Source organism: Gobius niger (genome assembly GCF_951799975.1).
Source record: "Gobius niger genome assembly, chromosome: 21".
NCBI lineage: Eukaryota > Metazoa > Chordata > Actinopteri > Gobiiformes > Gobiidae > Gobius > Gobius niger.
Window position 1 is genome coordinate 3,262,484 of NC_136872.1, and position 20,481 is coordinate 3,282,964.

Sequence of the window (20,481 nt, forward strand, 5' to 3'; positions counted from 1 at the left end):
GTTTTATAGAATGATTCTCGATCATCCAGGCCTCGTCGCTTCATCTCCACCTTGTCTCCTTCTAAGGTCTGATCCACTCATTTTGAGCCTTTATACTTGATGCACTTATGACTTGAAATAAATTTGATGTATAAAAAGAGACCTCATCAACAAGTAGTACTCCCTTGGTTTGCGTCTCAAAGTCTGGTTGGAGCGCCCTCTGCTGGCAACAGGAACAATTAACCGTAGAAAAGGCTGAAAGGTACAATCGGATTACAATCAATGCCATGGTGGGATAATATTGTTAACACATTGAGGCCGTGCTGTTTTGGGGATTTAGCTGTTGAGTGCCAACAATCCAGACTGTTTTTCATGATATTTGCAGCACCACAGTGTATTCTATGTTATAGCTATGGACACAGGCTGTGGCTCGTTTGAAAGACAAGACTCTAAGCTCTCTGTAGGTGAAAACGGTTAACTCTACGTGCCTCGGTTCCTGAGAAATCTAAGCTAAACAGAGGCTAATTTAATCAAAATCACAGATTTTTTTCTAGATTCTGATTAACTCCTCTCTCCTCATCTATCATCTCTGGACAGACACTAACGTTAAGTGAAGAGGCAAATGCCTAAATATTTCCGTTTCAAGTACATTTTCAACGACAACATTGTTGACCCGTTTTAAAACACCGTGTTCCCTTTTGGTTCTCAGATTGAAGACTTTAACAGGATGTTTCTCAGCCGTCATTGGACTGATTGTGACCATTTAAAAACTCAGAGAAAACCTCAACTGTTTCGATCTTTCCAGGGGAAGCTGGTTTGTCAAACGCACTCCAGAGAGCGAGAGAGGTGTCGGGCTTACAGCATCGCTCTAGTCGCTAGACTAAAAAGAAAGAAAGAAAAGAAACGCAATAATATATAAAATGTCCAAATCGTGACTTTTCACAAGTCTTTGATCGTCATTTGTTTCAGTTCTGATCATCACAGAGCTCATCACCCATAAGGTGTATTAGAGTGTCTAGTTTCGAAATATAAAAAAACAACAACAACGCAAAAACAAGTTTTTCCGTTTTTGGCACTTAATGTGTTAAAGGTCACCGTTCACCGTTTTTCCAAACTGAGATATGTTCTTACCTGACCTTAGATGAGTTGATCTGTACCTGTCTGGTCTTTGTGCCTGTGGAAGAGCGTGGACGCTTCTAACTTCACCCCGTTTGGAGCCATAGGAATACATTGGGAGAGGCCAAATGCTAACAACATCTTTGCTCTTTTTGCGTGACTGAGGGCACGCACAAAGACCAGACAGGTACACATGAACTCGTCTAAGCTCAGGTAAGAACATATCTCAGTATGGAAAAACAGTGAACGATTCCTTTAATAATGCATTAGGCTCACTCAGGTGCTCAGTCGTTTTTTTTACTTTCTTGTTTATTATCTGTTATTTGTATCTTTTGTTGTTGCTATTGTACGGTTGTTTTGTAATGTCACACAATTCGTCATAAAAAGAAAACATTTTGTTGAATTTCCATAACAGCTTCTATTCCTTTAGAAATAGGTTTAAATCACAAAGACCGAGGAGAGAAAGGCAAATGTCGTCCATCGGGAGAGCAAAGGATTACTCACTTTTTACTCCGGCTGTCTGAAATATAAGTGGAAGCCTGTGGTATTTTGGAAGGAGCCGAGCTGCTCTGTGCATATAAATGAAAGCAGGGATGGAGAGATGGAGGGAGAGAAAGTCTGCAAAGTGCAGCAACCAACAGTTTCAACAAAAGCCCATGACTTTATACCGCGCGCAGAGTTTGAGCTGAGGGAGACAGGACTGTGGGTGGTGGTTTTTTTCACCGTCGCTTCGCGCTCAGAACTGTATCTTAGAAACACACAGGCGAAGGCAGATACAGAGAGAGCGTATCATGTTCTCCCACAATGGTCAATAAGAGCCACAAGCAGCATTTGGACGACTGTTGGAAAACTCGCTCAGACGGAGGCGATGGCCCAGGGCGCGCCTGGAGATGAGGCGGGATCGAGCTGGGGGTCGGGGTTTGTTTGAGGAGCTGTGGGGGGGGAAAGATCGTCTGGAGGACTAAAGAGGCAGAAGTTTATTACCAACTGACCAGGTCGGTGTTCAGAGCATTGATCAGGTGAGACCTTAACAGCCACAGTCACATGTAGGGTTGCAAAGAGGCGGACGATGCCCCATACATTTCTGGGAAATTTAAATGGGAATTTAAGCTCAGCTACAGTCTGTGTTAATCCCGTTTACTCTCGTTAACTCCCATAATTTTCCATTAATTCCCACGGAAAATGTGTGACGGAGAAATGGTGGAGAAATGGAAGAAAGATACATTTGTCTTTTCTCTGTTTTCCTTCTGGCTGCTTCGAACATGACCATATATGGGTAATTCCAAAGACGCCGTCTGTATCATGTTGGAATAATGCTGCGTTTATGTGACCTGAGGAGCTGTTTTCCCGAGATGTGATGTCATTGCCCCCAGCTGGTTTATGTCCTGTGCTTTGAATGTGTGGAATGTGAAAGTGCGGATGTCATCAAATAAAAACTCAGAAGAATGACAGTTCACACTAAACTCAACAAAGTAGCACATTAGACGATAAAAGGTTCCGAAGTCGGGAAGCTTGTTTTGACCCGAGTTCCCCAGTGTTTTCCTCATGTGTTTTCCCGAGTTCCAGAGGACCACATGAACGCAGCATGAGCTTTCCTCTTGGGTACTGGCTCGCTGATCCAGGTGAGGCCTAGGCCCGGGTACCGTTAAACGGTACCTACTTGGTACCAACCGAAAAGCTCCGGTAGGGGGCGGTATCAAAAAACTTTTCTTTTTCGGTGCTAATTTTCTGTACTTTTTCTCTCCAAACGTCAATATATGATCCGCAGTGAGTCTAAAAAAGCCTGAACTCATGAGCAGCTTCAGCGCAAATGCAGAAGTGAAGCAAAGCTGTAACTGTAACACACTTCAGTCATTATCAGAGATGGCAGAGCCGCGGGCTGAGCCAGGACTAAACCGGGACTAAACCAGGACTTACAATAAACTGGTTAAAAAACAGGACTAAACCAGGACTGAATAAGAATCTAGAGCTCTTAGACGAATAGAAAAGCAGTGACAACACGGTATGACAACGAGAAACACATTGGCTTTACCTTTAGCGAAAGCCCCGCAGAAGTTACGCACAGTTGTTTACAACTCCATGCTGCACCAAATGGCTGCACCGGAGCATTTGGGATCAAAGATTGTCTCTGGAAAAGGTGAGCGCTCACTCTGCATTAGCCATTTTTGGAACAGTTAAGGTGCATTTTCAGTGACAGAGTGAGCGCTCTCACTATGTAACAGATCTGTGACGTGTGAGGAGCTTTCACTGTCGAACAGCGCAATGTGTTTTGAAAAGTTTAGCTGAAAGAAAACGGTGCCTGATGTGGATCTGGTCTGTTCCTTCAGCTCAGAAGGTAAAAAATGTCTCTTTCTCTGTCTTTCTCTCTTTTTATCAGTGCTTTAGTGGGAATTCTGCTCAAAAAATGTGACAGGTGACGCTGCTGCTCCTGTTTTCTGATGTGCCGTGTTTGTGCTGTTGTGCTGTTTGTTTTCCTGAACGATACTTCCTACACATTATTTTAACTCAATTAAAATAACATAGGTATCGAAAAAAGTACCGTTAAGGCACCGGTACCGAAAAGCAGGTATCGTTAAAGTAGTGGTATCGGAAAAAAACGAACGGTACCCAGCCCTAGTGAGGCCTGCTTTCATTACGTCATGGAGCCGTTCATCTGCTGGCATGCAATGACACTGGGGCAAGTGTCTTCCCAGCAACACAACGACAGTAAGCACAGGCGGGAGAAAAGTGTGGCAAACTTTCTGTCCCAGTGTGTCGGTCTGCGTTCGAGAGTAACACAACGTCAGCCTGTAACGAAGAGTCTCAAACTCCTTGTCCGCTGAGTGTAACCGTAACCTCAGGTGTCTGTCCGCCGATGCCGTTCATCAGCGTCAATCAATTGCGACGCAGTAAAGCGAGCGCCTGGAGGGCTCTTCAGTGACCTGGCTCTAAGTGGACGCTTGAGTCACACAGCAGAGCGGGGACTTACCGAGCACGCCCAGCCGGTAGTTGAGCGTCACCACGATGACGTTGCCGTACGCGGCGAGGACACTGGCGTCGAACATGTTCCCGGTGCCCTCCATGTACGAGCCTCCGTGGATGAACAGCATGACCGGCTTCTTCCGACGGTCGCGGATATCTGCACAGCAAAGAGAGGGAGACTCGGTTAAGGTTTAAGACATGGAGCCTGGTTTGGGAGCACCTTTAGTGGGAGGATTAGACCTCTGTGAAGGTTTGAGCGGGGTTATTTTGAAGGGGCATCAGATGACCATTTACACCGCGTTCCAAATTATTATGCAAATGGTATTTCAGTGTCAAAAAGGTAAAAAAAAAAAAAATTCAATGAAACTCATGGCTGGTATTGTGTCTCGGGCTCTTTGAATCACTGACATTAATCTCAGAGACCTGGGATGATTAGTTGTCAGGTTAAGCCCAGTTATGGAAAAAAATACTGAAAAAGGATGTTCCACATTATTAAGCAGACCATCATTTTCAAGCAATATGGGAAAGAAAAAAGATCTCTCTGCTGATGAAAAGCGTGACATAGTTGAATGCCTTGGACTAGGTATGAAAACCTTCGATATTTCATGAAAGATTAAACTTAATCATTATACGAATAAGAGACTTGTGGCTGATTCAGAGCACACATAGCATCGTCAGATGCAACTGACCTTGCATCACATGAATGATGCATTTTGAGGGACTATTTACTAGCAGATCACTCCGCCGCTGCATAGCTTACAACCACGAAGCTGATGCAGCTCAAATATAAGGTCTTTTAAATGCAAAATGGTTGAAATTACTCTATCGACACAGACATTTATATGGTTAGTCTGGTGTTATAAGTGATTTGCCTCAGGTGCTCTGTGGAGCGGGTCAGACTGTTTTTAATGCAGGCTAGCTGATATCGTAGAAATGCCCTAGCCTTGCACTAGCCTAGCGCCACGAAACTCTTCAAATACAAGAACTGCAGGAATTACAAATAAAAATATGTCCAGAAATGAACAACACTCTGGATAACTAGGAAATGAGGCCCTATGTCAAAAATCCTGAAATATCCCTTTAATGTTCTGGAGACCTGCAACGGGCGAGAATTCCCGCGGAGACTTGCAGAACCCAACACTAATAGGTTCCGCCTCCTGCACATGTCCCGAATAGAGATGACAACAGCCGTAAGACATACCAGACATACAAGAGATCCAACCGAACCTACAGCCGGACTACACTCAAACCCGCCTTTATCTGTAGATGTGTTTAATACTTCTACTTCTACTTCTACTACCTCACTCAGTCCGTGTACTGCGCTCTGGATGAGCCAATAAAGCCAACGCCCACCGGGACGTCGTTCATGTAATAAAACATTCTCATTACTGACTTTGCTTTTGTTGTTTATCGTTGACTTTCTTTTCTCTTTTGTAATTGTACAAACTGGTCATTACTCCATTACTGACAGAGTGCCCCAAAGCGAACAGCACTTCCTCCCTTTTGTAGCTGACCTACATGTGCTCTCCTGTATTTGCATTTACGGCTCCTCTGAAGTGGCCATTATGAAAACCCTTGTCTGATATTGATATACGAGCGCCGAAAGGCCTTTTAACCCCTCTTGTTGTCTCACCGAACACTCTGCGGGGCCTTGTTAGCGCTAAACGCGGCCGTAACGCGCTCTTGTAGGTCGGTGCCGGGGCGCTCTTTTTCCCCTCTCGTTCTGGCCCACGGTCCCACAGCGGCTCTTTTTTCCTTTTACGCACGAAACCGAGCATTACCCACAAATAGTCCGTGATATCAAGGCTTTGCGCTCATTCTCCACGCCTGCTTGGTCCCATTCTGAAAAGTTTAATTAGCGGAGGAAAGCGGTGGAGTCGTCGCACGGGCACGTTTTGTTGAAATTGCCGCTGGGGTGGAAACCTCAGCTCCACCCGTACATGTCTAACTATGACATGATCAGAACAACCCGATCACAGTCATTATATCAGACCCCTGTGCTGTCCAATAAAGCCAATAACCTATTCAAAAGACAATATCGCATGACTGAGGCACTGAGCGGGTTTTGCGGGACACTGTAGGACCGCAGTAGATCCACGCTCACAGCCTCGGCCCTTTCCGCGCTGACTCTCCGATGAATCACGACACATTTGCTCAGCCTGTCGCGGGCTCTGTTACAGTGACGCCGGCGGCTACAGCGGCATATGGACACACACTGGTGGGACGGTGGGGGCCCCTGATGTCGGGCCCCGGGGACACGCCGAGCAGCGAGGCAGAACAGCCACATAAATAACCAGCAGAGTATGTTGCCCGGGCTGTACACAACATGACGCCGAATGCTACGGATATGATCTGGTTGGTAATGTAAAGCCCCGCTGCGGAAGAAAGAGAATCATTTGTAAGTATTCATTACATTAAAAAGCATGTGTCTTTGGACCTGAGTGCTTTAAAGTCAAACAATCATTAGTAAAGAAAATCCTGTGTAGTCGGCTCTACAGCAGGTTGCAATCAGCTAAATCCCAATACAGTATAGGGAATAGGACTAACGTTCCTCCACAAATGCCACAAAGTTTCCGCTTACAATATACCGAACAGCACAGAGACAAGCCTCAACATTTCTGAAACAATGTCATTTGGAATGATGAAGCCAAACTGGGACTTTTTGGGGACTGTGAAGCACCATTCCTACAGTGAAACATGGAGGTGGATCACTGAGGTTTTGGGGATGTGTGAGCTTCAAGGAACTTGGTCAAAACTGATTTCAGGATGAATGCTGGAATACTGGAGGAAAAGAGTCACTCATCCGCCTGAAGCTGCACATGGGACGTACTTGGACGTTCCAACATAACAGCGATCCAAAGCACAAGGCCATGTGGACCTCTCATTGGCTCCAGCAGAATAAAGTGAAGGTTCTGGAGTGGCCGTCTCAGTCTCCTGACCTCAATATCATTGAGCCACTGTGGGGAGATCTCAAACGTGCAGTTCATTCAAGACAGCCCAGGACTTTACAGGAACTGGAAGCTTTTTGCCAAAAAGAATGGGCAGTGTCGAGACCGCCCGGACAAAGTCAGCGGTAACAAGTCAGTAACTTTAGCGGTTCTGTTTGTCGCGCTATAAAATGTTCTGAAAATGAGCTCTATTACTCAGACTAAGTCAGGGCTGAGCGTAGACCAGGGTCAGAGCAGTGTGAGCTGAGCTAAGGAGACAGAAGGGTGAGGAGGTGCCTGGGTTCTGGACACTGTGCATCTGTGGGAGGAGCACAGGAACATGAACAGCCCAAGATTAGTGTTATTTAAGATCTTTTTGACATGGCCAAAGCAATGATATTGAGAAACCAGATGTTTTAACTGTAGGCTGTAGTGCCTTTGCATTATTTGTATTTGTGCAGAGCTTTGTGATAGACTTTGGAGGATGATGTCGGGCTATCTATTTTATTATTAGGACCACATAATTGGACATTTTATGTTGCTGTGTTAGTCAATGGTCAGTTAGTGTCACTAGTTACAGAAAAAAAATCACTTGTTTTTTTTGCGGGGGGGTTTGCCCTTTGGTCTTGGTTGAGCACCTGCACCTCAAAATGTCTGTCACACCACTGCACTATGTGTTCATTCATATTCTCTGAAAAATGAACGAAAAAAGACAATATAATTAGTTTTCTTGGTAACACGTGAACAAGTGCTTTATCAAGGCAGATGCTAAATATCGAGTGTAAGCAGAAAATATATTACACTAGTTTGTGGACATGTTGCATCTAATTTACCATTTGATATTTCCTGTGCCCCAGATCTGATACTTAAATAAGACAATGCTCTGTGTGTAAATATGCCCAAAGGACCTGCTGCTGATCCACTTTTGCTCCGGTGCTCAGTATGGCCCCTTGAGCGTGCCGCCTACGTACTTGGTGCTCCTTCACTACTACAGTATGCTGCTCTGAGCCCAGAGCCTTCACAGACACACGACTTCATCCAGCCCAGACTTCATTATGCACAAACCGCTGTGCTTCACGAGGGAGGTGCACGAGGGAGGTGCACATGCGACGCTGTGAGTGTGTGATGCTGGTCCTCCCACTCGCAGAGAGGACTGTGTGTGTCCATGATCATGCAGCTGTGAAGCAGCAGCGACGGGAGACATGAGCCAGCGGTCAGCTCGGGTTAGACCAGCACAGGCTCTCTGCCCGCCTCACTCACGCTAACAGGATGAAGAAGACGTTTGATTTGGAGTAGGATGTATAAGCTGAATATGCCGGTGGCAGCGTCAAGGGAAGAGAAAGTTAAACGCGTAGTTTCGAACTTTGGATCCTTGTATCAAAAGACAAGTATTATCCAAGTGAGCTCTCCCTCCAACTGCACATCACCTGCTTTTACTACAGCTTACTACAGGTCTCAGAGACATTACTGGACCATCACAGAAACATCTCACAGGCTGAGGACAACAAATAGTGTTCTCAACACAACTGCTTGATACCGCGTAGACCTCTCGGAGACCATGTGGAGACTCACCTTATCTCCATGACTAGCAGCAACTCTAGAAGGTCGGGGTTCGATTCCCACCTGAACGGGGCCTTTCTTTGTGGAGTTTGCATGTTCTCCCCGTGTCTGCGTAGGCTTCCTCTACCACTAAAAACATGTACAATAAGCCAGGATGAATGAGTGTGTTTGAGAGTGCGAGTGTGAGTTGGAAATTAGCCTATGGCTACAATCCGGCGGGGTGTGTTTACATGCATGTATCCATGTATGTTCATTAACATGCACTGTCCCAACCAAATATAATAATGTAACGTTTTCAAGAGGAAAAACAATCACCAATTCACTTTTTTTTAAGTAACGCTACTCAACACTGAGTGAGTGGGTGGATTGAAACAACTCCATATGGGGAGAAAGTCCGGCCATGATGGAGATATTGTGTAAGACAATCCCCCCCCCCAGTGATGCCATCTGAAAACTCTGAACACGACAGTCCAGACTTCATGCACCTGCTCCAGCATTGTCTCAATGTGACAAACAGACTCATATTTCCATAAGCACGGACGTCATGCTCATCACTCAGACAGCTGCAATACAGTCGCCATAGCAACCGCCTCCACCCCTCACCTTCGCTCATCACGTCTACCCATTGACTGTTACCGTGGCAACGCGTGGCATCCGCGCATGTTTGCCCTTTCTACCTGCATCTCATTCCACTGTCATTTTAAGCGAGAGACACGGGCAGGAGAGAGAGAGAGGGGGGGACAGGGGCAGGAGAGAGAGGGGGGGATAGAGGGGGGGGCAGGGGCAGGAGAGAGAGGGGGGGAGAGAGGGGGGGGCAGGAGAGAGAGGGGGGGGGAGAGAGAGAGAGGGACAGGGGCAGGAGAGAGAGAGAGAGCTGGACAGGGGCAGGAGAGAGAGAGAGAGAGAGCTGGACAGGGGCAGGAGAGAGAGAGAGAGAGAGAAAGAGGGACAGGGGCAGGAGAGAGAGAGAGGGGGAGAGGGGAGAGAGGGACAGGAGAGAGCAGGGAGAGAGAGAGAGAGAGAGAGAGAGGGGGGTGAGAGAGATGGGACGGGGCAGGAGAGAGAGACCTCGAAGTGAGGACAACTGTGAGGGAACGAGTGAGGAGATGGGGAAAGGAAGAGCAGAGCGATGATGGGCGAGAGGAGGAGAAAGGGAGAGACACAGACGGCAGCGAGTCATACCAAGTGCTGAAGGAAGTGTTATGTAAATCATTATTTGTTCACTCTTTTTAGATGTTGTGGACTAGTGCATAGTAGCACACAGATAGAGTCAAGTCCAAATCAGGTCATTATAAATGGTTTGAGACAGTAAATCTTAAGTTAGCACAATGAAGCTATTGTTAGCATTAAGGTTGGCATTTCCTGTTGTGTGTACAAATGACAGACTGTGAGAGACATGGACGTAGCATTGCTATGAGCTGCTGAAGCCGAGTAGGAAACCGGGGCAGGCTCCAGATGTTCCTTGCTCCATTTGACTTTCCGTGAAAACTTTATTGCCTCTCATTACATCAGTACTGAACACAGGCTTATCATTCTCATCTCCACGCGTTTGTCTGACACTTGCAACATCCGCCGTAAACATAAATAACCCATGTCATTTTACAGAAATATGTATAGTGAGTTTGTAAAAGTATTCCTGGTGTGTTTGTATGTTGAGTCTGGGTTGATGGAGAGACAGGAGAGAGAGAGAGGCAGGGGGAGATGGACAGCTGCTGTCATGACAATGGACAGGATCCAGATGCACCCACGGGCACCTGGCAGCCTGACCCGGACACCCCGCGCACAGGTCACTCGGAGGGGACGGAGGGGACGGAGGACAGGGCAGTGTCCTCGTCTCATCTCCATTACAGACCGAGCTACAGTGAAGCATGCCACAAGACATTGTTTTAAAAATGCAAAACAAGTCGCACTGTCTGTATGTTGAACACCAGCAGAGGGCGCTAGTTTAATGTGTACACATGCTACACCTCACGAGTTCAGTCACTGAGCTTTAACTAAAGGAGTTAAAAAGTTGATTATTGTTAAAACACAAAATAAAACTTCAAATAAAACAAAATAAATGATATATTTCCACATATGTTAGCATTAAAAGGAATGTTAGCCTTTAGCTTTAGAGAAAATACCTACATTTAAGCCTGTTGGGACTTGATTGGGGACAGGTCCTTCTAAAGGGCCTATCTCACTGGCCTGGAGACTAGTTGGAGACTAGTTGGAGACTCGAGCGGCCACTGGTCATGGAGATGCCTTCCAGACGCCCCCTGGAGATACCGCGAGTCTCCAGGCAGTCTCCACGTGGGCAATGGTCTCAAGCAGTTGTGTCGCCAATACTATTTGTTGTCCTCCACCAGTGAGACGTTTCTGTGACGACCCTGCAACGTCTCTGAGACCTGTCGGACGCCGAGAGATTTCAAAGCGACTCCGTACGACTCTCTGAGCGCTGCTTGGTGCCCGACAGGTTGCAGGACCATCACAAAAACACCTTATAGACCTCTCGGAGACCAAGTGGAGACTATCTGGAGACTCGCCTTATCTCCAGGGCAGGTATTGGAGACCAGCCTCAACTCTCTAGTCTCCGAGCCGTCTCTCCTCCAATGAGAGAGGGATCAGTTTACTGCATACTGATTTCTGCTGTGCGTGTTCATTACTCGAGTAGATACCAGTGACCGGTAAAGAATGTCATGAGAAAACGATAACGCTGCCAGTGCGTCTTTCACCCGCTGCATATGCATAGCTCTCCACGACTCCCATGAGCCTTTGCAGTCGATATCAACGACGCCCCCGTCTTTTCCCGACCGTTTAAAACGCATGTTCTTCTTTCCCTCAACCCTCCCTACACTGATACGGTCTGAGCGCGCCCAGATCGCAGCGCCTCACCGTCTACAGGGAAAGAAAAAAAAACGTCATTAAAAAGATATGAAATCAGGTGAAGCGGCCTTTCATATGGGAATAATACCTTCCATATTGGATTTTATACCCGCGCGAACATATTAGCATTTTTTGCCATACAGGCGACGTGATTATTCCGCCATTTTAGCGTTCAGATTCATTAGCGGTCGGTGTGCAGAGGGAGATAGATATTGACCTTTGAGACTCGGTAATAAAAAGGGAATAGCTCACGCCAAATGAGCCGACATGTATGTGTAAGTAGACAGTGGCTAGCTAAGGTTAGCATGGGATGGGAATATTAAAGCCAACTCTGTGTGGGGTTGATAAGCATCATAATGTGGGTGAAGGATTATGGAGATACAGCATCAGGGTGAAAGGGATACGGAAACCGAGCGCTCCGACTGTCGCATGGTTTCTTTTAGAGAGTGGCTCAAACTCTTATCTCCATCTTACACGCAGCTCCAAATGCTCAGTTCTTCCGGGCCACACAATAGCGCGCCGTCTTCCATTTCCTCATCTCGTTCTGTTTAAGTGTGAACGTGCTGTGTTGACATTTATATCATGCAGCCCTTTCTGATTTTCTGAAAATACACCCATGTTGGAAGGGTTTGTTGGAAGTTACAGGAAAGGAAACGAGCAAAGTGTTTGATAAGAACTTTTAAATGCAACTGGAGAGTCGGCAAACCTGGGAACATTTCAGGATTCTGTGGCCGGTCCACTATGATGATTGTGACGATCGTGTGGACACCGAGGATTGATGGATCACTTATACGTCTTTGCACAGTCAAGGTCCTGTAGCGCCCATTTTGACCGGGCCTACAAGGACAGTGTGAATCATGTTTTTGGAGTTTTGTTTGGATTATCCCATACAGAAGCAGGACTCTTCGCAGTCTGCAGCAGATGGACAACATGTTTCCCTGTCGCCTTCATCGTTACAAAAGGGCTTGACCGTCGATGTTTGTAAAGCGGACGATGAAGCTGAAGCTGCAACACGCTAAACCTCGCTCTCTGGGCTCTAACTTAGCTAAATGCATAGGAATCATTAATCTGACAGGTGCATTCTTCTTCCTGTCTTCCCTGGCTTCATTCGATACGTCTTTGTGGGAAATGTAAAAAGTGCAGAGATGCTCTTTGTGAAGTTAACAGGTAAAAGAGAGAAGCTTTTTTTTCACAAAGGTCTGGACAGAACAGCGGCTCAGGGGTTTGGTCAGTGTGTGTCCTCTAAGCTGAGAGGAGCAGTGGCTGAGCAGGAGTTACTCATGTTGTTTGAGATGAACTGGTCTCACATGTAACTCTCTTATTCTGTATTAAGCCTTTGGTCTGGTTTATGGGATTCAGTCTTGTCTTAGCCCTGAGTCGTCCTAGTTTATCATTGGGGCGACAGAGCGGGTCGTCTCATGATCGGAAGGTCGGGGGTTCGAATCCCACTTACTGAAAGTGCACACTGTCGTTGTGTCCTTGGGCAAGACACTTCACCCACGTTGCCCCCAGTCTCTGCGTACATTGGAGTATGAATGAGAGTATGAATGGGTGAGTGGATCCTTGCTGTAAAGCGCTTTGAGTGCCTAATGTAGGTGGAAAAGCGCAATATAAGGTGAGACCATTTACCATTTACCGTTATTAGGCTCTTTATTATTCTGTATTAATATGTTATTGCAATGTTTTTAAAGCCTTAAAATGCTGGAATATAATACACTGTTGTGTTTAGGCCCAATCCAATTCTACCCAAGCAGTGATGATAATGAAATTCTCATTTATTTATCCCAAAAACATGAACACGTTTGGCAGCGGTGGTAGGCTCTCCGACTGACCGGCCCTGTGGCCAGTGACCTCTGACAAATCTGGCCCAGTGAAAAACGTTATTGATCTGGACACAGTGTTGTATAAGTGCGTCTTTCCAACCAAGTTCTGCCGTGACCACACCCCCTAAACTGACCACGAATGATCATGTTTTACTCACAATTTCAAAGGTGTGATGCGCGGCTTTAAGAAAAACGTCTGGACGACTGAGAGCGTATAAACCATTAACCAAAGCCAAACGCGCCTCATGTGAAACCACTGACATGGACGTTTCCTTCATCAGTGAGGCTTCAAAACATCCAGCACTGATATTTTTTACACATTTCAGTCTAATTTACGACTATTCCCAGTGGGATTTTTCAAACCTAAATGGCTGCTACGGAGGCTTGTTAAACCCAAAGCTGATTTGGACTCGGGCATTATATCATAAAACGCAAATCGACAAAACATAATGATGGAAAGGAGCGTTCAATGAGCGCTTTATTGTGGCCATCAGCGCGCACATTTACTCACCGTGTAAAATCACTGCCACAAGAAAAACGAGGGCTTTAGAGACACCGGTGAAAGACACTTACTGCCTTTGCTGCTTGTGTTGCTTCATTTAAGGTGAACGATTTTTGGGAGTGTTTAACCATGTCCGAATGTTGCCGAATGTTGGTGGAGAAGTGTTGTACTCACATCGCCCTGGTTTGAGTAATATAGAAGGAAGGTTCGATAAAAAAGGACGTGGATCAAAGTTCAGTTTCCAACTCTGTGGCCTCTGTGTTTTTCTCCGTCTTATTGTAAAAATGGACAGTCCCAAGCCCTGACAAAGGTTTGAGCTTCAATGTTGTCCGGAGCCTGGGTCCTCTCCTCTCCTTCACAGACGGAGCAGGGGCGGAGCTGACGCAGGCAGCAGAGGGACTGGGGCCCCACAGCAGAGGGGCTAAAGGGGGGCCCCACTCGGAAACACAAACTCTGGATGTTTACAGTAAATAAATATCGTAAAATCATAAAGGTGATACTAGCTTTAAACAGTACAAAAAGTAATCTAAAACAACAAAACAACTTTAACCGTCAGAGCCCCATGGCCGATCCGTGAATGATAGAAACAAGCTCTTTTTTTTCTTTGGGAAGACGAGAGTCACAGCTGCACGATGATATCCGGGAAATCCCAGGGCGTCACTCCTACGCAGTGTGATGACGTCTTCAATAGCAGCGCCCCCTTCTGTCACAGTTTGAGGTGCTGAAGGCATTTATTTGGTTTACGATGGACGAGAACGAGTTTGTACGTAAACAAAGCTATTTCCTGACGCGCTTTTCACAGGTAAAATGATCAAAATATTAAAGCTGGGTGAAATAATCGAGCTGCTTGGTCCACAGGGGCCCTGGAAACATATGTCAAATGTCCATATATGTGTTTTTGACCTTTTTTAGCAATCAAAATAAAAAAGAATAAAAAATCTGCCTAAATGTTTCTTTGATATTTCTGTTACAATTGTTTTTTTTACATCCTTTAAAACTAAAACTTGTTTATTATGAAATTCCAGGTTGTCCTGAAAAAACACTTGAAGGTTACACTGGAAGGGGATGTTTTTAATGGCATGGAAGTGTGGGGCTCTGAGGGTTAAAATATTTACATTTGAGTTGGTAAGTAAAAAAAAAAAAAAAAATCTGCCAGTTGATTTTAGTTAAATTAAAGGGACTATACAGAGTTTAAACATGTTAAAGTAATAGGCCACCGTTTTTACATACTGAGATATGTTCTTACCTCAGCTTTGACGAGTTCTTTAGGACCTGTCTGATCTTCACCCGTGCCTTCAGTCACGTAAACACAGCGCAGACGGCGTTAGCATTTAGCCTCTCCCTCTCTCCACTATAGCTCCAAAACAGGTCAAGATAGAAGCTACCAAGCTCTTCCACGTTTTCCCGATTTAAATATGGTTACGTGAAGTGTTCCACTACAAAGTATAATTACACAAAATTAAACAATGTGGATTTTCTAAGCGGATAAAAGGGGGGACTATAATGTAAGGCGTAATAATACCAGGAGTAGTTCGAAATCCGCGCAGTAATCTTCACTTCACTGTTCAGATGCCAAATTACTCCTGGTATTATTACGCCTTATAATATAGTCCCCCCTTTTATCCGCTTAGAAAATCCACATTGTTTAATTTTGTGTAATTATACTTTGTAGTGGAACACTTCACGTAACCATATTTAAATAGGGAAAACGTGGAAGAGCTTGGTAGCTTCTATCTTGACCTGTTTTGGAGCTATAGAGGAGAGGGGGAGAGGCTAAATGCTAACGCCGTCTGCGCTGTGTTTACGTGACTGAAGGCACGGGTGAAGACCATACAGGTCCTAAAGAACTCGTCAAAGCTAAGGCAAGAACATATCTCAGTATGTAAAAACGGTGGCCTGTTCCTTTAAAACTATGTATTTTCCTCCCCCGACATGTTCCTCCATGTCCTAATGTGTAGAATGAGCTCAGACCTTTTCACCACAACTGCCTCTAAAATCCTGCACTGTCACTCAGAAAGTTGTTATTTCGGGTCCGAAGTGCCGTCATGCACGAGCTTAATATAGAAGCTGCAGTTACACGTATGACCTGATGTGGCAGCAGTGAGTATAAAATAACCAACTTGCATCTAGTTCCTTTAAGAAAGATTTCAGATTCAATAGACGTGAAAAAAGACAAATTCATTCATTTTAGGTAAAAAGACACTTATTCCACTGACAGATGATCATAATGTAGCATTTACTCAGATTTGTATCACTGTGTAACGACTGATTAAACTAAATATTAAATATGGTAGTCTTAAATACACCAGATTACATTCATGGATCATGCAATGTGCAGTTTTCTTGATTCTTCAGACTTTGTGTATCTGGATGTGTGAGAATCCCTGCTGAACTGGACTGTGCGATGCTTTGTCTGTTTCTTCCTCTATCTCTGCAGCGCTCTGATCTGTATTTCCTGGAGTCCGGTGCACGATAAAGGCAACACAAAGCTGTCCACGTTTAAAACCCACCGTCTCATCACCGAACCCGCTCTGCACCGAGAGTGTGTTCACTGAGACGCCGTTGATTTGTTAGCCAAAGAATGGTGGATTCGGTTTTTTGCGTTTGATTCCCGTGCGAATCGCTCATCGAGTGTCTCGCAGTTATACGTGAAATATAAACGCTGGTTTGTCGAAACTGTGGTTCCCGTACGCCGAGCCGACCCCCCCCTCTCCCTCCTCCGGGTTATAAATAGTCCTTGGATTAGGGGGACTTTTCGCTGCTGCACTGTTACGGCGCGGATCAATCCCGTAAATTGAGGGCACGGGGGGAACGCGGGCACACACAAGACGCTCTGTATTCCAAATGTCACCCTGCAAATGCGCCCATTGTCCATTTTTTTCCCTCCCTCCTTTTTCGCTCGTTCCCAGATCCCTCCATTCCGGCCCTCTAAGCTCTTTGGACCGGCAGTGACCTCCTTTTCTCTTCTGTCTTCCTTGTCCTCATCCCCGACTCGCCTTTTCGCCTTCCTTGTCATGTGCTCCAGTTGCATTCGGCTATGCGCAAAACACAACAAGGATTTTTTTTCCGTCTTGGAAGATCTTGTGAGGAATGGGGGGCGTCCACACTGCACGGCTGAATTTAGCGCCATTATAGAACGACTGGGGGTTCACGTATGAGCGGACTATAACACAGCCTCTGCTCCCTCACCCCAGATCAGCAAAGATACGCCTCTGTTTGTGAGCGTGGGAAACGCGGGAGGGTCCGGATTGGTCAACAGCAGTCACGTGACTTGACTCGAGTCAGTCTCGAGTCGCAATTTTCGGGACTGGAGACTTACTTGACCAAAGCCCCAAAAAGACTTGACTGGACCTGGGACTTGCTGTTTGTGACTCGAGACTTAACTAGGGCCCAATGACTCTCCATGACTCGCTGTGACTTTAAAGTTATTCTTGATTTGAGTGAAACTGTCGAAAGATCAGGATTCATTTGGTAAAAGCGGCGCATCTATGTTAACATTATGGTAATTATCCACATGCGTGTTCGGTTTCCAGACACAGGCGTTTAATCAATACAGCGCGAAAAGGCAGGGGATATAGGCCGTGTTTCTTTAGATGCATTAAAAGTTTTCTACAGTGAGTGAAGAGGTGATTCATAGACGTTTATTAAGGACAGGAAAGCGTTTGAAACAATGACTGAAGCTCCGGCGCAGACACGATGTGTAAGAGCTGGATTCATGACAGAAATCTTGGGGCTTTTCGGCGTTTTCAGGCGTTCTCTTGCAGCATTTAGAGTTTAGAGCCCAGTGACAGCGGGACTGAAGGCTGTGCAGAATCTACTGTGAGCAGGGGTGAATCCGAGTATACAGGGGCTGGGGCTTTACAGGGGAACCACTGACAGAAAAACTGCCAGAAACTAACAAAAAAAAAAACAGATATATTTCAGACTGCAGGGAAAAGCAGCTCATATTTAAAAGACTGGTTCCGTTTTTTTGGGTTTTTTTTCTAAGTGAGCCCCCCGAGCCCCCGCCTTAAAACGCTGTCCCTGTAATTTTGTACATAGAGCATTTAAAATATATATATTTTAAATGTCGTAGCGATTTGAATCTTAATTAGACTTTAAATCCAAATTCATTGGATTTTTAAAAAGTTTGATTTTGGCCTAAATTTTCAAAATCGCTAAATCTTGATAAAGCACTTTATATTTTCAAGTAGATCAAACACATTTTGAAAAGAAGAATTAGCCTTAAGGCTGACGTTTGCGCAGTGCTTATCCACCGTTAGTTTCAGTTTTTCAGGGTTAAGGATCCAGGAAATATTTAGGAGGATCCGGCAAAGATTTGATTTGATAAAGTGGTGTTTAATGAGGGTGTTCCCCGATTCCATCACATCAGGCCCAAAATGTTCATGAAAATACTCATTTACAATTTCAGCACTGCGTTTGCGACTTGAGGTGACTTGCCGGCTAACGAAAGACTTGACTTGACAAAAGTTGTGACTTGACTTGGACTTGTTTGGGACTTGGACCTTCACGAATTGCACTTGACTCGAGACTTGCATTTAGCGACTTACCGTAAATTCTCTAATACTGGCCTGTATTCCATTAGCGGCCGGGTCTCTGACAGAGGCCGGGTTCGCGGCTGGCGGAGGCAAATTAAAGCCGGTCTCTAAAACAGGCCGGGTCTTTTATTAGAAACTATAGCGGTAGAAATAATCCCTGTTAGGAATTTGTCTCATACTCGTGTACATGAAAACTCACGTGCAGGAAGTAACAAACGGGAACCGGGCGAGGGGGACGCTGCGGAGGAGCTGATCCGAGCGTAGCTTTGACACAGATTTAGCCACTTTTCAAACCTCCAGTGACTATGTTTGGAAACAGGGCAACAAATGTTGTGTGACCCTCCAGGGTTTTAATAAAGTCACCATCGCGTCTTTAAAGCTGCTCCGTGTGCAGGTCAGTCCCACGCCTCAAAATAACTCCTCCCATCAGCGCGAGCGTCTCGTCTTCTCTCGGGTCAGTCTCATGATCGTTCACAAACACAAACGCTCCGTCTAAACTCGCCTTTTACACGAGATAACAACAAATAATCCGGTCCGCGGTAAAAACGAAACAGAAACCTGCAGTGACACTGATGTCAAAGCTCCGCTAACAGCAACGAAACACTTCCTGTTGTCCCGACAAAATAAAAGGCGTCAATGTTCCAGCCGCTGGGAGAGTGTTTGAAATGTTAATTAATAAATGAACCTAATATTTTAGGTGCAAATGGACACAAGTCTTGTTTTTCTTCGTTTTCCTGGTCGTCCGTTTTGCTCAAATAGAAATAAAGGCCTGTCTCTAATTGTGACCTGGTTCCAATAAAGGCCTGGTCCTAGTTGCCCTTGAGTAAATAAAGGCCCCGGCCTCTATTAGAGCATTTACGGTACTCCCACCTCTTGTCAACAGTGTCATGTGATCACTGCAGGTGCGAGTCCTGAACTTGTTTAAAGTTCTCTCAAATAGAAATTAAAAGTCAGCGACACAAAAAGAAGCCCGTGAAATCCTGGATGGTCTGAAATAACAACATCTGTTTCAGTCATAAAGCTCTCAAACGCTCTTGGACCCCTCTGCAGACACACTAAACCTCAGGGGACGGATGCCCAGTGTTGCCACAGATTACTTAGAAAAGTAATCCGACTGCTGACGACTGCTTACTCCTTTAAAGAGTCACTGATTACGTGGTTTTGAAAGTAACTCGTTTAGATTACGCGTCACTTTATTAAAGCGACTTTAGTGTGGCGTTTATTATAGTGAGATTAATCTCTGGTAGTTTGGGCGTCTGACCACTAGAGGGCACAACATTACAGCTATTGATTGAGTTTGATTCACTTCAATGCGCTGTGGACAAAATCAAGATCATGGACAGCTCTCTCCTCCTCCTGAAAACGTGATTTATCGCCGAGGTCATTGAAATCTGATCACTGATTAGGAAATAGTAATGCGCTAGATTGTTCGTTACAGAATAAGTAGTCAGATTAAAGTAGTGCGTTACCAGCATCAGTGCAGATGAGCAGTGCTATATGCTGTAAACCTGTCCACGGCTGGTTTTACTTTGCAAAACCCGTTTGAACTGCTGCAGAAATGTCCAAACCCCTGTCAGATCGCGTCTCCTCCGTCTGCTCCGCAGTCCGTCCTCGCAAACGTTTAGTAAATCTGGCCCCGACATTCTTTTTTTAGAATCCAGACTTCGGAGAGAAGACACACGTAGTTCCTACTTTTCCCCGCTGTCCTCAGACCACCCATCATACGCTTGTGCTGCTGCTATTATTGTACGGATGAAAACAAGTCTTTTCTGTACATGGGCCGTGTCTGGGGAGAATGTAATGAGCCGCGCTCCAGTGAACAGTCTGGACCTCCCTCCGCTGTATCCTCGCCTAACCTCCTTCCTCAAGCCTGCCTCCTAAGTCCTCTCTATGTCTGGCCGCCGTATCGATGTGGTCATTACTGAAGGCTATGCGCTGGCCGTCGCCGCTCCACGGGATATCTGGAAGATAATGGGGGTACCAGCTTCGGGAGGATTCACGGCGAGGTAAATCTACATAAACAAATGTTCAGGTGCTGCCAAATCCAAAGAGTAACTGAACGGTTGTGAAAGTCAAAAACACAAACAAACATGCCTGATAGACCAGTCATCGTCCTGCTGAGCAAGGCACCGGCGATTCTGTTTCTGCACTGGGTTATCAGAAGAAAGCACCTGGGACGCTCAAACTTCAGGAGGACGAATGACTGGAAT

The 20,481-nt window shown here is 45.6% G+C and overlaps 1 protein-coding gene and 1 long non-coding RNA gene across 3 annotated transcripts in view; one reads left to right on the plus strand and one right to left on the minus strand.

The window, feature by feature from the left end:
• The window catches only part of nlgn2a (neuroligin 2a), a 168,155-nt gene that overhangs the window by 82,368 nt on the left and 65,306 nt on the right, over positions 1-20,481 (minus strand). For both annotated transcript variants that reach the window (XM_079579588.1, XM_079579587.1), the window contains one exon: positions 4,064-4,213. In XM_079579588.1, the coding sequence (XP_079435714.1) occupies positions 4,064-4,213 (150 nt within the window). The remainder of the gene's footprint in view (positions 1-4,063; positions 4,214-20,481) is intronic.
• LOC306980328 overlaps positions 1-20,481 on the plus strand; it is a 252,639-nt gene that overhangs the window by 45,176 nt on the left and 186,982 nt on the right. The window lies entirely within an intron of this gene.